The 24,516-nt window shown below is 37.6% G+C and overlaps 1 protein-coding gene across 2 annotated transcripts in view; it reads right to left on the bottom strand.

Annotated features, from left to right (window-relative positions):
• The window catches only part of LOC102837000 (V-type proton ATPase subunit H-like), a 188,371-nt gene that overhangs the window by 55,522 nt on the left and 108,333 nt on the right, over positions 1–24,516 (bottom strand). For both annotated transcript variants that reach the window (XM_006871856.1, XM_006871857.1), the window contains 2 exons: positions 22,027–22,128; positions 10,777–10,890 (listed from right to left, as the gene is read on the bottom strand). In XM_006871856.1, the coding sequence (XP_006871918.1) occupies positions 10,777–10,890; positions 22,027–22,128 (216 nt within the window). The remainder of the gene's footprint in view (positions 1–10,776; positions 10,891–22,026; positions 22,129–24,516) is intronic.

Raw genomic sequence — 24,516 nt, 5'->3', positions numbered from 1 at the left:
CTGGAGGGGGGAGGGGGGCGGGGCGTGGTGGCAGAGACAGTGGCAGAGGCACTGGCATGGAGAAATAGAGCAGCTGTGGACTCTAGGCCCATGGACTGAGAAAGGCTGTGTGCCTGTGGGCAGAAGGCAGGTGTGCAAAATGTGCCCTTTGGACATTTACATGAATACATGTTTTTTGTTTTGTACGTGTACACCAAATATTTTTGCTTAATTCATTTGTGAAATGTAAGCTGTAAATGGGGATTCACAGGGAGGAAGTAGGATAACTTGTTGCGGAGAGGGGATTGAAATCATTCAGATGAACAAAGTGTATGATCGGTTGAAGGTAAAGCTAATCTCTTGTCTGTTAAGCTTCATTCAATTCAAAATAAAAAGTTAAAGAAAATTTTACATCAAAGGATGTCTTTCTTATGATGACAGGCCTATCATCATGTTTGGGTTTTTTTTTCCTTCTTGGACAGATTCCCCAGACTTTTCAATAAAACCTTGTCACCTCATTTCCATTCTTCATGACTTCTTTTACATCCCCATCAAGATTATCACACTTAAAAAGGCAGAGATGATAACGTGGAGAGATGGAGCACCTGGAGGGAGAGGGGCTGTGTGCTGATGGCCGGGGGACAGGCTTGCAGGGTGTACCCTTTGGTTGTTTGAATGGTTATATGTTCCTGAGTGCTTCGGTGTACATGCAAAAAAAAAAAACAGAGGGAATGGAAGCAAATGCTGTTGAATGATGATGCATGAAGGGGATTGTAATCATTGCAATGAAACGAAATACAATAGGATGAATTTTGTAAAGCTGATGTTCTCCCATGTAAACTATCACTCCATTCACAATAAAACTTAAAAAGAAAAAGGAAACTATGAAAGTAATTAAAAAATTAATTAAATCCCTTGTTGTTGTTTAGTGCCATCGAGACGGTTCCAACTCATAGTAACCCTTAAAGAGTTTCCAAGGAGCAACTGGTGAGTTTGAACCACTGACCTTATGATTCAAGCAAACCTTGCAGTTCAGCACATTAATCCTCAATGCCACACCAGGACTCCAATATTTACTCATCTAATTAAATCCCTTAGATGAGTAAATAAGGTTTGCTGGATTTTTATTTTCTAGCATACTCTATTAGGTTTATTTGATTATTACAAAGTACCAACCTAAATAAACATTCTGAAGAAGTGGATAATAACCACTTCAACAATAGAGAATATAAAATCACTAATAGCTAATTGAGTTTATGTACTTTACAATGTAAAATAAAATTAAATAAAAATTTCAAGATGCATGGGACTAAGTTGTAAAGACCTGTAGTGTCAAGTGCATGTGTTGGTTTTGCTTGGTTTCTGATGGACCTGTAAAACACAGTTCAAGTAGCAATCTAAGATTTATGTTATGCAGGTATCTTCAAAATCAATTGTCATTAAATGTCACACCATGTCCAGAAAAAGAAGTTAGTATTATTTCTAAACAACCCTAACTAGCAAAGTGAAAGATGGAGCTGTTCAGTTGATGATGGGATAAAAACTATAAATAATTCCTCTTCCCTTCGGCCTGGTTTAGTAGTTTTTAAAATCTAAAAAATATTTTTTAGATTAAAACACACAAACAAATCCAGCACAATACTAATGACAATTTCAAAGGTTTAACCACTAGAAATGTCATAAAAACACTGTTGAAGATCCAAGGCTCCCAAGAGAGACCACAATTTTCTAAATTAATTCTAGAAAATATTAAATCTGTGAATGTTATGTGTTTGTTAAAAATTCTTATGGAATGTTAGGGCATTAAAGACTATTAATGCTGAAGGGTTAAAATATATAAGGTTCTTCTCCTTTGATTCCGTTCATAATCACTTACAGGACCATTAAGATTGTCACAAACAGATGTTAACATCAGAGAACACAGCAGCATGCATTCAAACACTTGGCCTGGGAGTTTTCCTGTTATTAAACCTATGCATACATTAAAGATACAAAAGGGTAGATAACATTTGTATAACTTATTATTCTGCTTAGAAGAAAAAAAGAAGCTAGGAACACAAATGGGAAATTCTCCATGAGATCCTCTACCTACAAAATTCAGTGTTTCTTTCCTGAAGTCCTGATCTGTCCATATGCACATATATTGCTTCTGAATTAGAGGCTGATAATATTTAAAATCATTCTGTAGGAGAAAAATGATGACATTTTATGATGTTATATTACAAAGTAAAAACTGGGAGTATCTACAAACTTTCTCTATAGTAAGTTGTCACTATTTATGCATTTTACTAAATTTATTAACATTAAAAAAAAAAAAAATCCAGCACTGCTCAAAAAGCAAGGATGCACAGAAATGCCACTGCTGTGAGATAAGAGAGCTGCAAGGCCCTGTGAGAGGGCATGTGAGCAGGGATGGCCCCCAAGTGGCAGCCATCGCCTCCCTCGCTAGCAGCTTTAGTCTCACTCCAGCATCCCCAACACAAATCAGTTACACTATCTGTAATCAAAATGATTCCCTGTAACTACAGATACACAAGTGGAAGGGAGAAACACTGATTATTCTAAGACCTACTATTAACTGAAATAATTTTGAAATCAATCATAAAATTATCAAAAATAATTCAATAAGTAGTATATAATGTAAAACTTCATGTTGTATAAACTCAAATTTATCCCTGCATTATCAAGAAACTTGCTATTTCATTCCTTAACACTGGATCCGAATCAAGATACAGTCAGCCCAGTTCCATGATTTCAAAAGTACCCATCCACTTTATACTTATAATGAAATTTTAAAACAATAATTAAGTAAAAAAAAATGTTAAGTTTAATATATCAAAAATTATGATTTAGTTCAATAAACAGAAACACTAATAATAATCCATTATCAAAAAATTTAAAATAATTTAGGGTAGAAAGCAAATGAAAAAATAGGGTGTGTAGAAAAAAACAATTGCTATAGAAAACAAACAAATAACTGTAAAAAGCTGTTGTCATTTGCTTTCAGATAGGCATCTGTTCCAATTGTGTACATAATTATACTTTTTGACTAATTTGTTCTACTACATAATATACATTATTTATTAAAACTAATTTTAATTTAAATCAGACAAAAAATACTGAGAATACAAAGTCAATCGGTTTTCAAGTTTTTATTTGGTATGAGAGTAAACAGCTTCAAGAGTGTTCTGTAAAATTCAATCAATAAATATTTCTTTTAAAACACTAGTGCCATAATGCTGATAAGCTACTACTTAAGTAGGCTAAAAAGCAGCCTTCTACTGCCATGGTTTTAATAAAGACAATTTGATTGCCTGTATAAAGATAAAGGAGCTCTGGTAGCGTAGTGGTTACGAATCGGGCTGCGAACCACAAGGTCAGCAGTTCCAAACTACCAGCTGTTCCGTGGGAGAAAGATGAGGCTTTCTACTACCGTAAAGATTTATAGCCTTCGAAACCCTGTACAGGGTTGGTATGAGTCGGAACCGACACCACGGCACATAACAACAATAAATAAAGATATTGACCCAGATGAAACCTATATAGGTTTCCAAGACTACAAATCTTTATGGGAACAGAAAGCTTCTTTTCTCCCTGTGGACTTGCTGGTGGGTTTTGGCTGGTGGGTTTGAACTGACGAGCTTGCAGCCCCACATCTAACTCATAGTGCCACATATTAATCTAACATTGAAACAAATTGCTACTGCTTGAGCAATTTTCACTATATAGTAGAAAGAACCGTTGTTGTTGTTGGCAAGTACCGTGGAGTCGGTTCTGACTCATAGTGACCCTGCACAGAGTTTCCGAGGCTGTAAATCTTTACGGGAGCAGTGCGCCTCATCTTTCTCCCGCAGAACCACTGGTAGTTTTGAACTGCTGACCTTGAGGTTGGCAGCCTGACTAGTAACCACTACGCTACCAGAGCTCCTTAGAAAGAGCCATAGTCACTAAGAATTCTAATCTTCTTCTATGTAAAAAATGCTTTAAAAAGTACAGGAATATATTGATGTCTATGCTTTTCCATCTAAGGGGCTCTGGTATCACAGTGGTTACGAGTTGGGCTGCTAACCTTAAGGTCAACAGTTTGAAACCACCAGCTATTCTGCGGGAGAAAGATGAGGCGCTCTGCTCCTGTAAAGATTTACAGCCTCGGAAACCCTGTGCAAGGTCGCTATGAGTGGGAACCAACTCCACGGCACGTAACAACCACCACCATGCTTTTCCATCTAATACAAAGGAGACTTATCATAATTAAAACATTAAACTGAAAAAAATCTTTACATTTTTAAAATACCTTGGCACAAAAATGAGAGAGGATAGCACAGTCAATGATGAACAGTGAATAAATCAGTTTCTGCCTAGAAAGACATTTGTTCTTTCATGTATAATCATGCGTCAAAAAATTAGAGACTAAGTCATCTAATTCAGGGGGAAAAAATCTAATTTCAAACATTTCAACTTTAGTGCATGATTATTTGAACAACAAAAATTCTCAACTAAAAACCTGTCTCTGCTGGCAAAGGAAAATGTCATATTATATTGCTTTCTTTCACACATCTTCCACATCAGAATATACATTACAAATAAAATGAATCCTCTAAGCCGAACAATAATCCATCTAGAGAAGAAATACCAAAATGAATTAATTTTATTATTAAAAATGAACATATTTCAACATTAACAAAGTCAATGAAACAGGAAAATAAAACTAATAAATCTGTTTTCACAGAATTTGGCAAATACAAGCAGCAGCTTCAGCTGTTGTTGTTGTTAAGTGCCGTCGAGTCGATTACAGCCCATAGCAACCCTGTATTGGGTTTCCGAGGTTATAAATCTTTACGGGAGCAGAAAGCCTCATCTTTCTCCCACGGAACAGCTGGTAGTTTGGAACTGCTGACCTTGAGGTTCACATCCCAATTCATAACCACTACACTAAACATCATGAAATCCAAACTAATTCCAAGCAGGAGATATAAATAAATTTGGTATCATTATGTTAGGTGCCATCAAGTTGGTTTTGACTTTTAGCAACCTTATGCCCAACAGAACTGCCCAGCCCTGCATCATCCTCATAACCATTGTTATACTCAAGCCCGTTACTGCGGCCACTGTGCCAATTCATCTTGTTGTGGGGTCTTCCTTGTTTTCATTGATCCTCCACTTTACCAAGCATGATGTCCTAACTCCAGGGACTGACAATATGTCCGAAGCATGAGAGACAAAGTCTCGCCATCCTGGTTTTTAAAAAGCATTCTGGATGTACTTCTTCCAACATAGATTTGTTTGTTCTTCTGGCAGCACATGGCACTTTTAATATTCTTCTCAAACACCATAACTGCAGTGTATCAATTCTTCTATGGTCTTCCTTATTCACTGTCCAACTTTTACACGCATATGAAACTATAGGAAACACATGGCTTGGATCAAGCACACCTTAGTCCTCAAACAGGTATCTTTGTTCTTAAACACTTTAAAGAGGCCTGTTGCAGCAGATTTGCCTAGTGCATTACGTAGTTTGATTTCTTAACTGCTGCTTCCACAAGTGTTGATACTAGATCCAAGGAAAATGAAGTCTTTGACAATTTCAATCACCTCCATTTATCATAATTTATTGGTCGAGTGATGAGGATTTTTGTTTCTTTATACTGAGGTGCAACCCATATCTAAGCTTGTGGTCTTTGATTCTTCATCAGTAAGTATTTTAAGTCTTCTTTGCTTCCAGCAAGCAAAGTTGTTAATGAGTCTTCCTCCAATCCTGATGCCATCTTCTTCATATAAACCAGATTCTCAGATTATTGGATCAACATACAGACTGAATAAATACAGCGAAATAATACAACCCTGGCACAGACCTTTCCTGATTTTAAACCATTCAATGTCAACTTGTTCTGTTTGAATACTTGTCTCAATCTATGTACAGGTTCCTCATAAGCAAAATGAAGTGTTCCAGAATACCCATTCTTCACATTGTTGTCCATAGCTTGTGAAGATCTACACAGCCAAAAGCCACTGCATAGCCAATAAAGCACATGTAAATATCTTTCTGGAGTCCTAGTTCGACACTGTGGGTTAATGTGTTGGACTGCAGGATAAGTTTGAACCACAAGGTCAGCAGTTCAAGCTCACCAGCGCTCCTTGGAAACCCTATACAGGTTCACTATGGGTAAGACCCAACTCAACAGCACTTAACAATAACAACAAAACATGTTTTCTGGTATTCAAGATCCATCTGACATCAGCAATGATATCCCTCATCCCATGTCCACATCTGAATCCGGCTTGAACCTCTGGCAGTTTCCTGTTAATATACTGTTGTAGGCATTTTAAATTATCTTTAGCAAAAGTTTACTTGCATGTGATATTAATGATGTTGTCTGATGATTTCCACATTCTGTTTAGTCACCTTTCATTGGAATAGGCACAGATATGGATCTCTTCCAGTCAGATGGTCGGGTAACTGACTTCCAAATTTCTGGACAAAGTGTCTCCATTGTTGCATCAGTTTGTTGAAAGATTTCAATCTGTATTTCATCAATTATCAGAACCTTGTTTTTCAACAATGTCTTCAGAGCACCTTCGACTTCTTCCATCAGTATCACTGGTTCTGGATCATACATTGTCTCAGGAAATGACTGAACACCAACCATTTATGTGTGGTACAATGACTCTACGTATTCATTCCATCTTCTTTTGATACTTTCTGTATCATTCAATATTTTGCTCATAGAATCCATCAATATTGCAAGTCGAGGCTTACATTTTTCTTTTAGTTCTGGTCGCTTGAGAAATGCCAAGCATGGTCTCCTCTTTTTGTTTTCTAACTCCAGGTTTTTGCACATTTCACTGTAATAGTTGATTTAGTCTTGTCAAGCTATCCTTGGAAATGTTCTATTCAGTTCTTTTACCTCCTCATTTCTTCCACTTGTTTTAGTATCTCTACACTGCAGAGCAAGTTTTAGCATGTCTGAAACCCATTTTGGTCTTTTCTTTCTTTCTTGTCTCCTTAAAGACCTTTTGTTATCTCCCATATGATGTTCTTAATGTCATCCCATAACTCTTTCTGGGCTTTGGTCATTAGTGTCTAATGCATTAATCTCTCCTTGAGACGTTCTCTAAATTCAGGTGGGATATGATCAAGGCCGTTTTTTTGTCTTTCGTGGACTTGTTTTAACTTTCTTCACCTTCAGCCTGAACTTGCATATGAGCAACTGATGTTCTGTTCCACAGTCTGTCCCAGGCCTTGTTTTGGCTGATGATATGGAGCTTTTCCAACATCTCTCCCCACAGCTATAGTCTATTTGATTTCTGTGTATTCTATCTGGTGAGGGCCATGTGTATAGTTATCTTCTATGCTGTTGAAAAAAGGTACTTGAAGTACATCATTTGTCTTACAAAATGTTATCATGCGATCTCCATCATTGTTTTTTTCTATCACCAGGCCATATTTTCCAACGACTGATCCTTTTTGTTTCCAATCTCCAATAATTGTTAGTACATCTTGATTGCATGTTTGATCAATTTTAGACTGAAGAGGTTGGCTGAATTCTTCAATTTCATCATCACTGCCTTTAGTGTTTGGTATATGAATTTGAATTATCCTATCATAGACAGTGTTGCACTTCCAGACAGATCTTGATATGTTCGTTTTCATGATGAATACGACACCATTCCTCTTCAATATGTCATTCCTGGCATAGTAAACAATGTGATTGTCAGATTCAAAATGGCCAATACCAGTCCACTTCAACTCACTAACGCCTAGGATATTGATATATATGTGTTCCACTTCATTTATTACAACTTCCAATTTTCCTAGATTCATACTTCATACATTCCATTTTCCAATTAGTAATGGATGTTTATAGATCTTTTCTTCACTTTGAGTTGTGGCCCATCCATAAATGAAGGACCCAAAGGCTTTACTCTATTCATGACATCACTCTTCTTTGAGGAGGCAGCTTTTCCTTCCCTAGTCATATTTTCAGTGCCTTCCAACCTCAGGGGCTCATCTTCCAGAATTGTAACTGGTAATATTCTGGTGCTATTCATCATGTTTTGAAATTCAATATTCTGGTGCTATCTGGCAGTCGTTGTTAAGTGCCACCGAGTGGGTTCCAACCCACAGTGATCCTGTATAGGATTTCTGAGGAGCAGGTGGTGAGCTTGAACCACCGACTTTGCAGTTCAAACAGCTCTGCAGTCTGGTGCATCAACCCACAGCGCCACACCAGGGCTCCCACTGCTATTCATTTAGGTTTTCAGCAGCTAAATATTTACATGTAGTCTGCCTCTCCTTCTTTCTAGTCTCTCTTAGTCTGGAAGCTCATTTGAAAACTGACCACCATGGGTGACCCTGCTGGTATTTAAAATACTAGTGGCATAGCTTCCAGCATCACAGCAACATGCAAGCCACCATAATATAACAAACTGACAGATGAGTTAATAAGAGATGTCAAATTACTAAATAATTCATTTATGCTCAAACTTACAGTGGGTAAAATGAAACAAAGAGGGAAATTCAATGAAGTATTTGCTTTGCTGACAAACTTGATTCTCATCTCCCCTTCTGCTACCTAAAAAATACTTGGAATGCTATCTGCTTTGATCCCATTCTTTTTGCACTACAGGGATTTAAAACAACAACAATAAAAAAAAAATAAAAATAAAAATAAATCCATAAGGCCTGCCTGCACTAAATCTGAAACCTGTCCAAACCCATCTAGTTTTTGTTATCTCAGTTTTTATCACCCTACTCCATCTACTTCTGCCTGAGACCACCATAAGACTCTCCTATGTGGCTGTCTTGCTTTCAAACTAATCCTTCAACTCCATTATCCATGATATTTTGAAAACATAAATCAAATCTCTTTCCTCCAATTAAAAACCATAATGACTTTCAACTCATCTTATAAAAGTAGCATACAAGAGCCTACATGATCACACCCCTGCCTACCGCCTAGCCCATCTTTTCCCATGTTGTCTTCTTTCTACTTTTCAAGTTACAATTTCTCACCCTGGTACTATTAACATTTGGGGATAAATAATTATGTTGTTGAGGGATGTCCAGTGTATAGCAAGATGTTCAGTGGCATCCTTAGGCTCTTAACTACTGAACGCCAATAGCAACACCACTCCAACTTATGATACCCTAACATGTCTGTAAGCATTGTTTTAAATAAGCCAAGCTTATTCCTGCCTATGGCCTTTAGCCTCTCATTCCTTGTACCTCATATGAAATGCTCACTCCAATAACTGAGCTGGATTATCTGGCTCCTTTTCATCATCACTGTCTTGAGCTTCACTGGTTGGCTGATTCAGAGACATCTCTCCAACCACACTAAAGAAAGTTATACACCCTTCCACTCTATCCAGAGCCTAACACTTAGAACAGCAGGCTCCAAAGTTTGTTGCTGTTTCTATGTGCCATCAAGTCATTTCCAACTAATATAAATGTTACACACAATAGCAGGAAACTTCCCAGGCCTGCAATATCATCATTTTCATTTTTGTATCAGCCCAGTTACAGTCACTGCGTCACTCCATCTTGTCCAGGGTCTTCTTCTTTCTGACACTCGACTTCACCAAACATGATATCCTGCTCCAGTAATACAACCCATCTAACATCATGTCCAAAGTACACAGAACAGTCTCATCATTCTCCCTGCTGAGAAGCATTCTGACTATACTTTTTCTAAGACAGATTTGTTAAGTGCTCAAAAAGTAGTTATTGAAAGGAATTTCAAGATCTATAAGAAAAGCCCTGAAGTAGCAAGAGCATGACATACAACATGAAACAACAGCAACACTCCTGTGTTAGCCCACATCATTCAAAACCCATTCTAATGCTCCATTAATTCTTCCTTTTGGAAGGACTGGTAACATTACCATCAGCTATGAGTCATGTCTACCTGTTCATCATGTCTTAGCAGACATGTTTCCCCAGGGAAGGGAACACAGAGGTATGTGAACTATTGAGAAGAACACTGAACATAGCCAAGAGACCCTGGTTCCTTCATTCATACAGAAGGCCAGAATAAGTCTAAGCAGCATTCTTTCATTTATCTTGTTTAAAGTGGTTCAAATAGGGCAATAATTTTGATTAAAGCAGAAAACAATATGACTCTGGTTACTTCAAAAGCCAAAGGCTCGACTGTGTGTTGAAGACCTGGGAGGTATAGGGGGAAGAATTGCAGGGTATACCCTTTGGTTGATTGATGATGCATGGAGGGGATTGTAACTAAGGCAATGAGACGATATACGATAGAATGAATGTAAAATTAATGTTCTCCCATGTAAACTATCACATAATTTATAATAAAACATTTAAGAAAAAAAAAAAAAAGCCAAAGGCTATAATGAGCGAAATGTGAGCGCTGAAGCTAAATTGAACAATTCATTTTTAGTGCTCTTCTGTGAACTGGTAGAATTCAATCAAAATAACGATATGCTGAGTAGTTAAACCTTGCAAAACTAATCTTCAAAGTAATCAATTGTCCAATTTTATCCCACTGAAGTCCAAAAAAGAATAATTCACGTATGTCTCAAGGGTCATTTAGTTACTTCTGAAGCTTTTTTTTGTCATTGGTATTTTGAATGTATATTTCTTGAAAAAATAGACACAGTAAAAAAAATTTTAACTATCATAGCATTGCTCTGAATAAATAAAATTTCCAGATTTTTAATCAAAATCATTGACTTTAAAAACTATCATCCATCAGAGCAAGGATGTGAAACTTTCAGAACAGTTTCATGAGATCGTTCAGAGGGATGTGTGAGCATGAGGAAGTCATCACATACCAGTTGTGCACCATTAACTTCTGCACAGCCAGCAGAGCATTGTAGCGGACTTGCTGGTCTTCATGGTGCATGTGGTTCATTACCAACTGCTTTCCACCAAGCTGTTCAATAACCCTGTGAAGCAGAAATGATGTGGTGAGGATGCTTCGATCACTTTTAAATTCATGCTGGTAGTAAGCAGGAAGTTCAAACACTTGCCAACAAATTTTTGTTGTCGTTGTTGTTAAGTTGCAATAAAGCAGTCAAACTCACCAGCTGCTCCTCAGAAACCCTCTTCAGGGTTACTATGAGTTGGAACCAACTTTATAGCACTTAACAACAAGTCAACAGAAAACAAGTCTTTTTTTAAATATAATTTTCTCTGAATCACAGATAAAAAGTATTCAAATAGTTTCTCTTTTGAATTCCTAACTGAATCCTGTTAGTCTCATTTCTTGATCCAGGAAAATAGCATCAACCCAGATTACAAAGTTTTCTGGATAGCTGTATTTTTACCATTATTTTTAGAGTGAGTACATGAAACATCAACTAATTTGTGGTGCTGTGGGTTAATGTGCTAGACTGCAAAGTCGGTTTGAACTGTTAAGGTTGGCAGTTCAAGTTCAACAGCTGCTCCCTGGAAACCCAATACAGGATAACTATGAGGCGGAACAGACTCAACAGTACTTAACAACAATAACAGATACCCTTAACAATAACATAATTTCCATCAGTAATCATGCTAAATGAGATACAGGCTTTAGCATACACAGGAGAAACATGGTTAAAAACACTCACTAGAAGTCATGTTAATTTCCTGAACAAGATTCTTAATGGTTTTAAGTGCCATTTTCTACTCCAGCTTTTCCATCCCTCTTCATATAGACTATCTCTATTCCTCATTCAGATCTTGGCTTGTCACTTTCTCAGGGAAGCCTTATCTATCTATGCCCAATATTACACTGCTGTTGTTAAGTGCCACTGAGTCAGTTCCGATCCATGGTTTGGTTCACACTCACCAGCCTCTCCTTGGAAACCGTATACAGGGTCACTATGAATCGGAACCAACTCAACAGTACTTAACAACAACAACTCTTTCTCATACTGATAGAATATGCTATGCGGTCTCATTGGCAATTAAACCGATTTATTTGAAATACTATGTTTAATCAGAATATGCTATAGGTACTAAGTGAAAACAATGTGAGAGTATGTTTAGACTGGTATTGTCCAGTTTCACTTTTCATCAAATTTCATTCTCATAGTTATAATAATGCAAGATCTTCAAACAAAATAGACCTTTACTGTGGCAAAAGTACCTAGGTATTGTAGCATATCATTACTGAAACTCAGATTAATTATAATGGCAAACATTTACTCAGCATTCACTATCTCTCAGGCACTTTTCAGGTACTATCTGTGTGGCGCTGTGGTTTAATGCAATGGTCTGCAAAGTCAGTTTAACCATGAGGTCAGCAAGCTTCTTGGAAACCCTACACAGGGGTTGAAACCATTTCAACGACAGTTAACAACAACAACAATATCTCTCATAAAGGCTATGAATAGCCTAAAATAGCTATGGGGAGAAATGATAGCAAATAGAAATTAAAAACACTAAAGTCTTTAAATCAGGAATAAGGTTCAGCAACAAGGAACTCACATGGCTCAGTGTGCCCTGTTGCGCATTGAATTATCAATTACCAAACTAGAAAATACTTATTTGCCCATGTCTTGTTAGCAATGAAACAGAGGGGAGAATTCATATTGCCATCTGAGCACCACAATGACTGATGCTGCTTCCTACCCCCAACATCCTAGACATCCATTTAATGCAGATGTGGAAGTAGAATGAAAGTATAATTGGAAAGAGGTTCTCTCTTCTGTAAGTGCATCGTTGGGCTATTTCTTAGCAATGGTATATCTTAGCTCCAGCCCAAAAGTATGGATTTCCATGTCCATTCTTTGCCCATAAGAACTGTTTTGTGGATGAATTATTTAATTTAACACAAATTTACCCAAAATCTTTGTAATCATTACCAATATTATGTTGCTGCTGTTGTTAGGTGCCATCAAGTTGGTTCTGACTCATAGGGACCAAATGTACAACAAAATAAAACACTGCTTCACCGTGTCATCCTCACAATTGTTGTTATGTTTGACCCCATTATGCTGCCAGTGAGTCACTTCATCTCACTGGGGGTCTTCCCATTTCTAATTGACTTTTGACGTTACTAAATATGATGTTCTTCTCTAGGGATTGGTCCTTCCTGACATATGTAAAGTATGTGAGACACAGTCTCCCCATCATCACTTTTAAGGAGCAATTTGTCCATACTTCTTCAAAGACAGATTTGTTTGTCCTCTGGCAGCCCAAAGTTAGGTCATCTGCTTATGGAAGATTGTTAATCCAATCTTGATGCCATGTTATTCATCATCTAATCCAGCTTCTCAGATTATTTGCTCTGCATACAGATTGAATTAAGTATGGTGAAAGGATACAATGCTAACTCACATGTTTCCTGACTTTAAACCATTCAGTATTCCCATGTTCTCTCTGAATGACTGCCTCTTGGTCTATGTACAGGTTCCTCATGAACACAATTAAATGTTCTGGAACTCCCATAGTTTGCTTTGATCCACACAGTTAAATGACTTTACATAGTCAATAAAGCACAAGTAAACATTTTTCTGACATTCTCTGTTATCAGCCAAAAACTATCTGATGCCAACAATGATATCCCTCATCCTACATACTCTTCTAAGAATCCAAATTTCTGGCAGCTCCCTATCAATGTACTATTGCAACCTGTTTTGAATTATCTTCAGCAAAATTTTACTTGCATGTGATATTAATGACATTGTTCAATGAAGTCTGCATTCCATTAGATCATCTTTCTTTGGAATAGATATATGTATGGATCTCCTCCAATCAGTTGGCCTGGTATCTGTCTTCCAAATTTCTTGATATAAATGAGTGACCATTTCCTGTGCTGCAGCCATTTGTTGAAAGATTTCAATTTGTATTCTGTCAATTCCTGGAGCCTTATTTTGCACCAACACCTTCAATGTAGCTTGGATACATTGCTTCAATACCACTGGTTCTAGATCATATGCTGTCTTCTGAAATGGTTGAATGTATACCAATTTTTTGTTTAACTCTGTGTATTCATCTTCTTTTGATGCCTCCTGCAACATTACCTATAGAATCTTTCAATATTGCAACCTAAGGCTTGTATTTTCCTTCAGTGTTTTTTTTAAGCTTAAAAAATGCTGTGTGTGTCTTTCTCTTTTGATTTTCTGATTCCAAGCCTTTGTGTACTTCATTATAATGCTTTACTTTGTGTTTTTGAGGTGGCCTTTGAAAGTTTCATTCAGCTCTTTTACATCACTTATTCCAGTTGCTTTAGCTTCTCTGTGCTCAAGAACAAGTTTCAGAGTCTCTTCTGATAGCCATTTTGGTTTTTTCTTTCTTTTGTATTTAATGACTTTTTGCCTTCTTCATGTATGATGTTACTGATGTCATCCTTAATTCTTCTGGGCTTCAGTCATTAGTATCTAATGCATCAAATCTATTCTTACCATGGTTTCAAAGTTCATGTGGGATATAGTCAAGATCATATTTTGGCTTTCATGGAGTTGTTTTCTTCAGTTTTAGCCTGAACTTGCAAATGAGTAACTGGTAATCTATTCCACACTTGGCCCCTGGCTTTGTTTTGGCTGATGATATTGAGCTTCTTTATTCTCTTTCCACATATATAGTCAATTTGATCCCCTTTTGTTCCATCTGATGAGGTCCATCACCTTTTAAAAGGTACTTGTAACAAATAAGTTATTAATCTAGCAAAATTCTATCATGAGATCGACAGCATCATTTGTATCATGAAGGTACTACTTTCTAATTACTGATCCTTCCTCTTTGTTTCCAACTTTCATATTCCAGTTACCAGTAATTATCAATGCACCTTGATTACATGTTTGATCAATTTCAGACTGCAGAAGTTGATAGAATTCTTTAATTTCTTTATCATTAGCTTTACTGTTTGGTGTATAAATTTGAATAATGTCATATTAACTGGTCTTCTTTGCAGGTGTATAGTTATTATCCTGGTGTGGTGCTGTAGGATAAAGCCTACATAAGGTTGGTTTGAACCACATGGTCAGCGGTTCAAACTCACCAGTCACTCTTTGAAAACCCTACAGAAGGCCACTATGAGTCAGACCTGAACCAATGGTACTTAACAACAACAATCACAAACAGCATTGTAGTTCAAGGTAGTTCTTTAAATGTGCATTTTGATGATGAATGGAACACCATTACTCTTGATTCTGTCATTCCTAGCATAGTAAATCATGATTGTCCAATTCAAAATTGCCGTAACAGTGCATTTCAACTTACTGATGACTAGGATACCACTCTTCATGCATTTCATTTCCTTTTTGATGACTTAAATATATGCTTAATTCATATTTTGTATATTCTATGTTCCAATTATTAATGGATGTTTGCAGTTGTTTCTCCTCATTTTGAGTTGTGCCCCATCAGCAAATGGAAGGTCCTGAAAATTAACTCCAAAGTAGAGTTTAGGTCAACTCTACTCTGAAGAGGCAGCTCTTTTCTCAGTTGTATTTTGAATGCCTTCAAACTTGAGGGGCTTATTCCATTAATATATCAGACAAGGCTCCACTGTTATTCATAAAGTTTTCAGTGCTATCCATTCAGAAGCAGTCTGCCTCTTCTTCCTCTCTGCTTAGTCCAGAATCTCCGCTAAAACCTGTCTACCATGGGTGCTCTTTCTGGTATTTAAAATACTAATGGGATAGCTTCCAGTATCACAGCAGCACACAAGCTACCGCAGTACCACAGACAGATGAGTACGATTTTTTTTTTAACTATTGAAACTGGTATGTATGTAGGTGCATGATTGGGTGTTAACATGGAACTCCTGCCTCAGTTTCAACTGACATGCCAAGTCCACGGGTTTCAGACACTAAAGTGCATTTGTGAGAGAATACCACTTGCGGAACTTACAAAATCTACGAACAATTCTTATTCTGGCCTCATTTAATAAGTGTCTTGGAGAAAGGCCTGCACATGCTGTAGGTTTACCGTAAGAAGATATGAGAAGGTGATACGAGCAGGTGGCAGGGCAAGAATACCTGATGCTGGTCATAACCCTGAGAGGCACGGCACCTTGCACAGGGGATTGGAGGCAGCTGATGGGACCAACAGTCACCAGAAGTCAGAAGAAACACAAGAAAGGCTCACTGTAACCTAGGGGGAGCTGCAGCTAAGTGATCCAGGAAAAGGCACCTACAATGAATCCAGAAGAGAGTTCGCACAAGAAAGTATCAGCTTCCTTACACCTACTCCTTTCCCATTTCCCAGGCCCAGAAGGAGTAAAGAAGAATGAATGACCTAAAGGACACAGGGCAAGCAGAGAATAGGATCACCAGAACAGGATGGAGGGAAATACTGGAGGAAAATTTAGTATCTTGGACTAAACACTAAACATTTCTATAATTTTAAATGACCATAAAGTTATCTACTTGACCTATAAGCAACATCATGGTTAACAGAGAAAATATTGAAGTTTTAAATAATTTCATTTTATTTGGATCCACAATCATAGCCCATGAAAGCAGCTGTCAGGCAATCAAACAACAAATTGCACTGAGTAAATCTGCTGCAATAGATCTCCTTAAAGTGTTAAATAGCAAAGGCTCACTTTGAAGACTAAAAGGTGCCTGATCCAAATCATGATACTTTCAATTGCCTTGTATGCATGTGAAAGCTGTTCAATGAATAAGAAAAACAGAAGAAAACTTGATGCCTTTGTATTGTGGTGTTGACTTGTGGACTCCACAGAACAAACAAATCTGTCTGAGAAGTACAGTGGAATGGTGAGAAAGTAATATGGCAAGACTTTGTCTCACGTACTTTGGTTATATGAACAGGAGGGGCCTCTCCCTGGAAAAGGATATCATGCTTGATAAAAGTCAGTGAAAAAGAGGAAGACCTTCAACAAGATGGACTGACCCTGGCTGTAACAGTAGGCTCAAAAACAGGAATGATGAGTGTTTTGTTCTGCTGTACATAGGTTCACTATGAGTCAGAAATGACTCAATGGCACCTAACACCAGTAACAAGGCTATCTATCATCTAAGGATGAACAGAAAGTGGTGAGGCCTGACAGGTTTTCATTCAAAAGCATGGAAATATTACTATCCCCAAATAAATTTTAAAGAGATGTTAGGGGGTGATGGGAGGATGAAGTTGTATTATTTCACCACAAACTACATATTCAAACTATCAACCTCATGTAAGTATACATACAGCTACTTGAAAGAGGGTTGGCAGGAATGCTTCTTGCCCATTGTTGCCTTCCACTATACATTCGCCACCCCATATGCCACTTGCCCTTATTCCTCCCCCCAAGAAATAAATACTACCACAAGTGGTGAGTTTGAAAGCAGGTATAGACACATACATCTCCACTCCTTTTTCTCCCTCCACAAAGGCCCAGAGCTACTGTCCTGAGGCTCAGTATTGAGAAGGTCATACACCTTGTGATATACACAAACTTCTTCAATGTTGGGCTTATCACCAAACTTTCTACCTTGGCCTCCATTTACTTTCTCCTTTCTCATTGTCTTAGTCTTCTGGATTATTCAGAGAAACAAAAGCAGTAAAGTATATATATATATATATACACACACACATGCACACACACATATATATGTTGTTAAGTGCTGTCGAGTCATTTCCGACCCATAGAGACCCTATATAAGGTTTCCAAGGAGCAGCTGGTGAGCTTGAACCACCAATCTTGTGGCTCAAACGACTTTGCAGTCCAGCACATTAGCCTACACGCTCTCTCGCTCTCTCTCTCTATTAAATGCCATCGAGTTGGTTCTGACCCACAGCGACTCTGTACAGGGTGTCCAGGGAACATCTGGTAAGCTTGAACTGCTGACCTTGAAGTTCAAACTAACTTTGCAGTTCAGAGCATTAACCCACAGAGTCACACCAGATTTCCATATATAGAGAGATGGATTTATTTCAAGAAAATGGCTCATGCAACTGAAGAGGCTGGAAAATTCCAAGTCCATGGGCCAGATGTCAGGCTGGAGGCTTCTCCTGACTCACATAGATGCACAGGCTAATGAACCCAAGATAGGTATATCATTTGGCAGGATGCTGACTGAAAAGGCGAATGAATCTAAGGCTAATAGGTAAAAATGGCAGGAAGCTGACTCACAGGCTGATACCAACTCCCAGGATCATGAGGCAATACAGTATGTTGTTGGCTCAAGTCAAAGAACCAGGGGAAAGATGATGACAAGCCAGATGTAGGATCCAGATCCAGAAAAAAGTAAGCAAACATTATAAGAAAGTCCATATTTATTATAAGCAGCTGGTAGCGTAGTGACTATGAATCAGGCTGTGAGCTGAAGGTCAACAGTTCAAAACTACCAGCTGTTCCATGGGAGAAGGATGAGGCTTTCTGCTCCCGTAAAGATTTACAGCCTCGGAAACCCTATTCAGGGTTGCTCTGAGTCAGAACTGACTCCATGGCACATAACAACAACAACACCTTGAGAAAACATCTTTCAATCAACTGGCTACTCACAGCAGAACACATCAAGGAAGTGATTAAATTTCATTATGAGGGATGGCCACTTCACAACAGCCAAATCACTGACAATCCTGACCCAGCAAGTTAACATACACCCTTAACCATCACAGTCCACTAGGCAACTGTTGTACACATCTCCTTAAACCACACCTAATCTCTAAATAAATATCAATATAAAGTGTTACTTGTATCTAGCATGATACAAATAACATGTACAATTGAAAACACACTAGCCCTGTTTACATCACTTATTTATTTCATAAATACAAAAAAACCACTGATGCACATACACAAGGAAGAAATAATAATTAGTCCTTGTTTCTGTAACTAGTCAAGTGATCATTTAGAATTACCTTCTTCTACCACCTGTTTCATATTCCCTTTGCCCTCAACAAACACCTCAGCTGGTCACAGTAATTTGTTTGGTGGGGTGACCCAAACCGTCATTTCAGATTACTCTGGACCATTAGTAGTCATGTTGGAATTGGGTTGCTGTAGTTTTCCATTGCCTTTAATCACAGGACACTCTAGTACTTGGAGATATTCTAAGGAATCTTCAGTATTCCAGACAGATACTTCTTTACCTCCATTATGTAGTGTCAATCTGATTTTCCTTGAAAATTAGGATCAATCGTATCAGCCAATATAGTAACTCCTATCTTTGCCTATTTATCCAGAGCATGAGAAGTCCAAAGTGGCCAAGTGGCATTCTTAACTTCCAGTATATGGATTCCATTTTGTCTCTGGATGGGAGTGGAGTAGTCCTTCATTTGGAGTAAACACTACAGATCAACAGAGTATTGTTGATATAGCTAGGTGCTGTCAAGTCGGGTCCATCTCATAGCAATCCTAGGCACTTAAGAATGAAACCCTGCTCAGTCCTGAGCCATGCTCACAATTGCTTATTACATTTGAGCCTATTGCTGCTACCTCTTTGTCAATCCATCTGGTTGGGCTCTTCCTCTTTTTTGTTGACCTTCCACTTTAGCAAGCATGATGTTCTTCCCAGGGACTGGTCCCTCCTGAGAACATGTCTTACAGCAGATGAAGTCTCATCATCTTCGCTTCTAGGAAGGATTCTGGCTATACTTTTTCAAAGACAATTTTTTTTTTTTCTGGAATTTCATGATACTTTTAATATATGGTTCTTTTAGTATCGTCCTTCAATTCTTCAAAGGTCTTCCTCATTCACTGTCCAAATTTCACATGCATATGAGACAACTGAAAATTACTTAGCTTGGGTCATGCGTACCTTAGTCCTCAAACTCATGTCTTTGCTCTTGAACACTTTAAACAGGTATTGTGCAGATTTTTTGCCTGTTGTAATATGTCTTTTGATATCTTGACTGTTGCTTCCATGAGCATTGACTGTGAATCAATGGAAATTGAAGCACCTGACAACTTTCATCTTTTCTCCACTTCTCATGACATTATTTACTGGTCTCGTTGTGAAGATATTTGTTTTCTTTAGATTGGGTTGTAACCCACACTGAAGGCAGTGGTCTTTGATCTTTATTAGCAAATATTTTAAGTCCTCTTCTATTTCAGCAAGCAAAGTTGTACCGTCCACATATCACAGGTTGCAATGAGACTTCCTTCGAGCCTGATGCCACATTTCTCTTCATATAATCCAGCTTCTTGGATTACGTGCTCAGCATACAGATTGAGTAAGTATGATGAAAGGATAGAACCAAGGTGCACACCTTTCCTGACTTTAAACCATTCGGTATCCCCGTGTTCTGTTCTAACACCTGCCTTTTGGTTTATGTACAGGTTCCTCATGAGCACAATTCATTGTTCTGGAATACCCAAACGTTTAAACCTCTGGCCGTTACCTGTCAATGTACTGCTACAGCCATTTAAAAATTATTTTTAGCAAAGTCTTATTTGCATGTGATATTAATGGTATTGTCCAATATATTCCGCATTCCATTTGGTCATCTCTCTTTGGAATGGGTATAAATATGGATCTCTTGTAATAAGTTAGCCAGGTAATTGTCTTAATTTCTTGGCATAGATGCATGTGCCTCAGTTTGATGAAATTTGTCAATTTGTATTCTGTCTATTCCTGGAGCCTTGTTTTACGCCAATGCCTTCATAGCAACTTGGACTTGTTCCTTCTGTACCATTGATTCTTGATCCTATAGCATACCACCTCTTGAAAGAGGTAAACATCAACCATTTCTTGTTGGTACAGTGACTTTGTATATTCCTTCCATATTCTTTTGATGCTTTCTACATCATTAAACATTTTGCCCACAGAATCTTCCTATATTACAAGTCAAAGCTTGAATTTTTTCTTCAGTTCTTTCAAGTTGAGAAATGCTGAGCGTATTCTTCCCTTTTGATTTTCTAACTCCCTGTCTTTCATTATAATATTTTACGCTGTCTTCTTGAGTCGCTCTTTGAAATTTTCTATTCAGCTCTTTTGCCTCATTCTTTTTCATTTGCTTTAGCTTCTGTATGCTCAAAAACAAGCTTCAGAGTTTCTTCTAACATTCATTTTGGTCCTTTTTTTTTTTTTGCTATGCTTTCTTCCTGTATGATGTTTCTGTCCTTGGTCTTTAGTGTCTAATGCATCAAATCTGTTCTTGAGATGGTATATAACTCCAGGTGAGATATATTCAAGGTCATATTTTGGCTCTCATGGACTTGTTTTAATTTTTTCAGCTTCAGCCTTAACCTGCATATGAGCAACTGATGGTCTGTTCCGAAGTTTGCCCCTGCCTTGTTTCAACTGACAATTTTAAGCTTTTCAAACATCTCTTCCCACAGGTATACACAATCTACTGCATGTGCCATCTGGTGAAGTCCATGTGTACAGTCACCTTTTATGTTGTTTTAAAAGGTATTTGCAATGAAGAAGTTGTTGGTCTTACAAAATTCTATCATGCAATCTCTGGCATCATTTCTATCACCAAGGCCATACTGTCCAACTATTTATTCATCTTACATGATGTTATAGAAAATTTCTTCCAGCAGCTCTTCAACTATCTCTTCTGTGGTTTTCTTTGCCTCTTCCTGTTCTGGAATTCCAACCACCCATAAGTTATTGCTCTTCATGTTGTCCCATAAGAATCTCAGACTAAGTTTTAAGTTGATAATTTGGTAGGGCTTGCAAATGATGTTATAAATCTTTTCAGAAAAATGGTTCTCCACCCCTGCTGTATAGGTTTCCCAAGGAACTGCTGGGGGATTTGAACCACCAACCTTGTGGTTAACAGCCCAGTGCTTAACCTATAGTGGCACAACAGTAGTTGAAAAATAACCAGTGCTCACAAAATGACTATTGAATTAAACCATACAAACCAAAGAAAATCTTTAACATGAAATTTCCAGTAGGTCTCTGTTGGCTACTCTACAGTTGCTGTTGTTTTTATTAAGTGTTATTGAGTCAGTTCCAATTCACAGCAAGCCTGTATATGGTTTCCAAAGATTTTACAAATGTAATTATATTTTTACACAACCCATTTTGAATTAGGTGTACCATAATTCCCAGTATTATTATAAGCTTAATTTGATTAATTTCATAAATTCCCTTGCTAAACTATTCTACTTTAGGAAATAACATTATCTAGGATTTTAAGTTGAAGGTTTCAGAAAATTCAAATGAAATCAATGTTTTTTCTTATACCGTTTGCCTCGTGGATAATGCCGTACATATTCTCCAACATCATGAGCAGCAACAGCTAAAACTTGTGGATCATCTGACACCTCCAGAAGTTTTGTTAAGATTCTGAAATAAATTTAAATCCAAAGAGAGATCAATTTCTAGTTTAGCTATACAGCACAAGAGCACAGATAAAATATAAATATTTATAAGCATAATCCTATTTTTCTACTGATTTTCACTATCATATTTAAATTAGTAGTTTTCAAACCTTTTAGACATATATAATGGGCTACCTTCCAATGGGCAATGTATATCATACACAGTTCCCACAATATCAGAAACTAACACTCTCTTTATCACAAGTAAAAGTTATTTTAATATATGACCACCAGTGAAGCTTGGCTATTTTTAAAATAAATCATTTTAAAAAACAAAGTACTTTCAAACACTATGATCAAAATGAACCTTAAGCACATTTCCTGTTTCTCATGCCCAAGAACTTAGAGAAGACTAGAACATATACTGTATTGTTGTGTTGTTGTTGTTATGTGCCATCGAGTCGGTTCCGACCCATAGCGACCCTGTATAGGGTTTCCGAGGGTGTAAATCTTTACGGGAGTAGAAAGCCTCATCTTTCTCCCGCGGAGCAGCTGGTATATACTGTATAAACATAATTAAATCCATAATAGCAGATGGATGTTCCCTCCCAATAAGTTTTCTTGAGAAAACCACACAAGCAAACTACTACTGCTTCTGGAGAAGGTAGGGTACTTCAGAGTCAGGAGACAAGGACAGAGATGATTTGACACTGCTGGACCTGAAGCAACACCCTAATGTACACTTCCCTGGGACCTCCAGGAAGAGGGTGCATTTCCCCACAGGTGGTATGTTGTGTGTCCTTAGGAGAGGACGGGTAAGGCTATGCTGCTCAGAACTCAAGAAGCTGGGAAAGCTTCCTTATGCTTGCAGGTGGAGACAGTTCAAAGAATAGATCATTCGTTACATAAGTTGGGGTCTGGGTTAATGTGCTGGACTACAATGTCAGTTTTAACCACAATGTGGATGGTTCCAGTTCACCAGCCATACCTTAGAAACCCTATACAGGGTTGCTTGGGGTCGGAACAGACTCAATGGTACTTAACAACAACAACATGATATTTAAGGAGTCCTGGTGTGGCTCTGTAGGATAATCACCGGACTGTTAACCACAGGGTGGCAGTTCAAACCCACCAGTCACTCCTTAGAAACCCCATTGGGGTCATTATGAGTCAGAACCGACTTGACAGCATTTAACAATAACAACATGTTATTTAAAGGCTCAAGGAACACAGAAATATATGAATAACTTCCATCTTATTCTACAAGGAGAGCATACTGTAATAACCAACCAAAATGAATAATAGATTTTCTTAATGCTTGCATAGAAGACTAACATAGGAAATTTCATAATTTTTGACTCTGAGTGAGAAACAGGATTTAAAAACCTTAACAAATAAACAAATTGAACAAAGTGGTATACTGAGTCATACTACACTAACAAAATATCCTATTTCAGGTAGAAATGCTAGGAAGGTTCATTAACTAAAATGTGTTATTTTCATGTAATTCAGTACATATATAGATGAGGGGACAAGCACAAATACATGAACAAATGTTAAAAATGTTTTCAATACACTTCAACACTTGTAACTCATAAAAACCATTCATAAACTAGAACCAGGAGTGTATTTCTTCAGTTTTGCAAAAGGATTTACTAGAAATCCTACATCAAATTCAAAAACAAAAACAAAAAATTCTATGATTACTGAAATCTACCATGATATTCAAGACCTATCCTATGCATTGGTAGCGTAGTGGTTACGAATTGGGCTGCGAACCTCAGGGTCAGCAGTTAGAAAATACCAAGTGTTCCGCGTGAGAAAGATGAGACCTTCTGCTCCCATAAAGATTTATAGCCTCGGAAATCCTACAGAGGGTCACTATGAGTCGGAACCGACTCCACAGCACATAACAACAACAACAACAACAACAAATCCTAAGCGGTACAGAAAAAGGAATAAGACTATGAAAAAGAAAAGTGCTAACATTATTTCCAGTTTTTGTGGCTACCTAGAAAAAACAAAGAGAATCTTCTTTTTTTCCCTTAGTCTTTTACAATAGTAGTCCTATGTGTATTTCTCCTTTTGTGACTGACATTTCACTCAACAAAATGTCCTCAAGGTTCATCCATGTTATGCAGTGGCTTGCAGCTTCTTTGCTATTCTTCAAGGTAGCATAATATTCCACTGTGTGTATGTACCAGAGTTTGTTTATCCATTCTTCAATAGATGGGCACTTAGGCTGTCTCCATCTTTTGGATATTGTAAATAATGCTGCTATGAATATTGGTGTGCATGTATCTACTCGTGTTATGGTTCGTATTTCTTGTGGGTAAATACCAAGTAGAGGAATTGCTGGATCATAAGGTATTTCTATTTCCAACCTCTGAGGAAGCACCATATTGCTTTCCAG

Source organism: Chrysochloris asiatica, unplaced genomic scaffold (assembly GCF_000296735.1).
Source record: "Chrysochloris asiatica unplaced genomic scaffold, ChrAsi1.0 scaffold00176, whole genome shotgun sequence".
In the NCBI taxonomy this organism is placed as follows: Eukaryota; Metazoa; Chordata; class Mammalia; order Afrosoricida; family Chrysochloridae; genus Chrysochloris; species Chrysochloris asiatica.
Note: the sequence above shows the minus strand (reverse complement) of the source record. Positions and strands in the feature narration are given on the sequence as shown.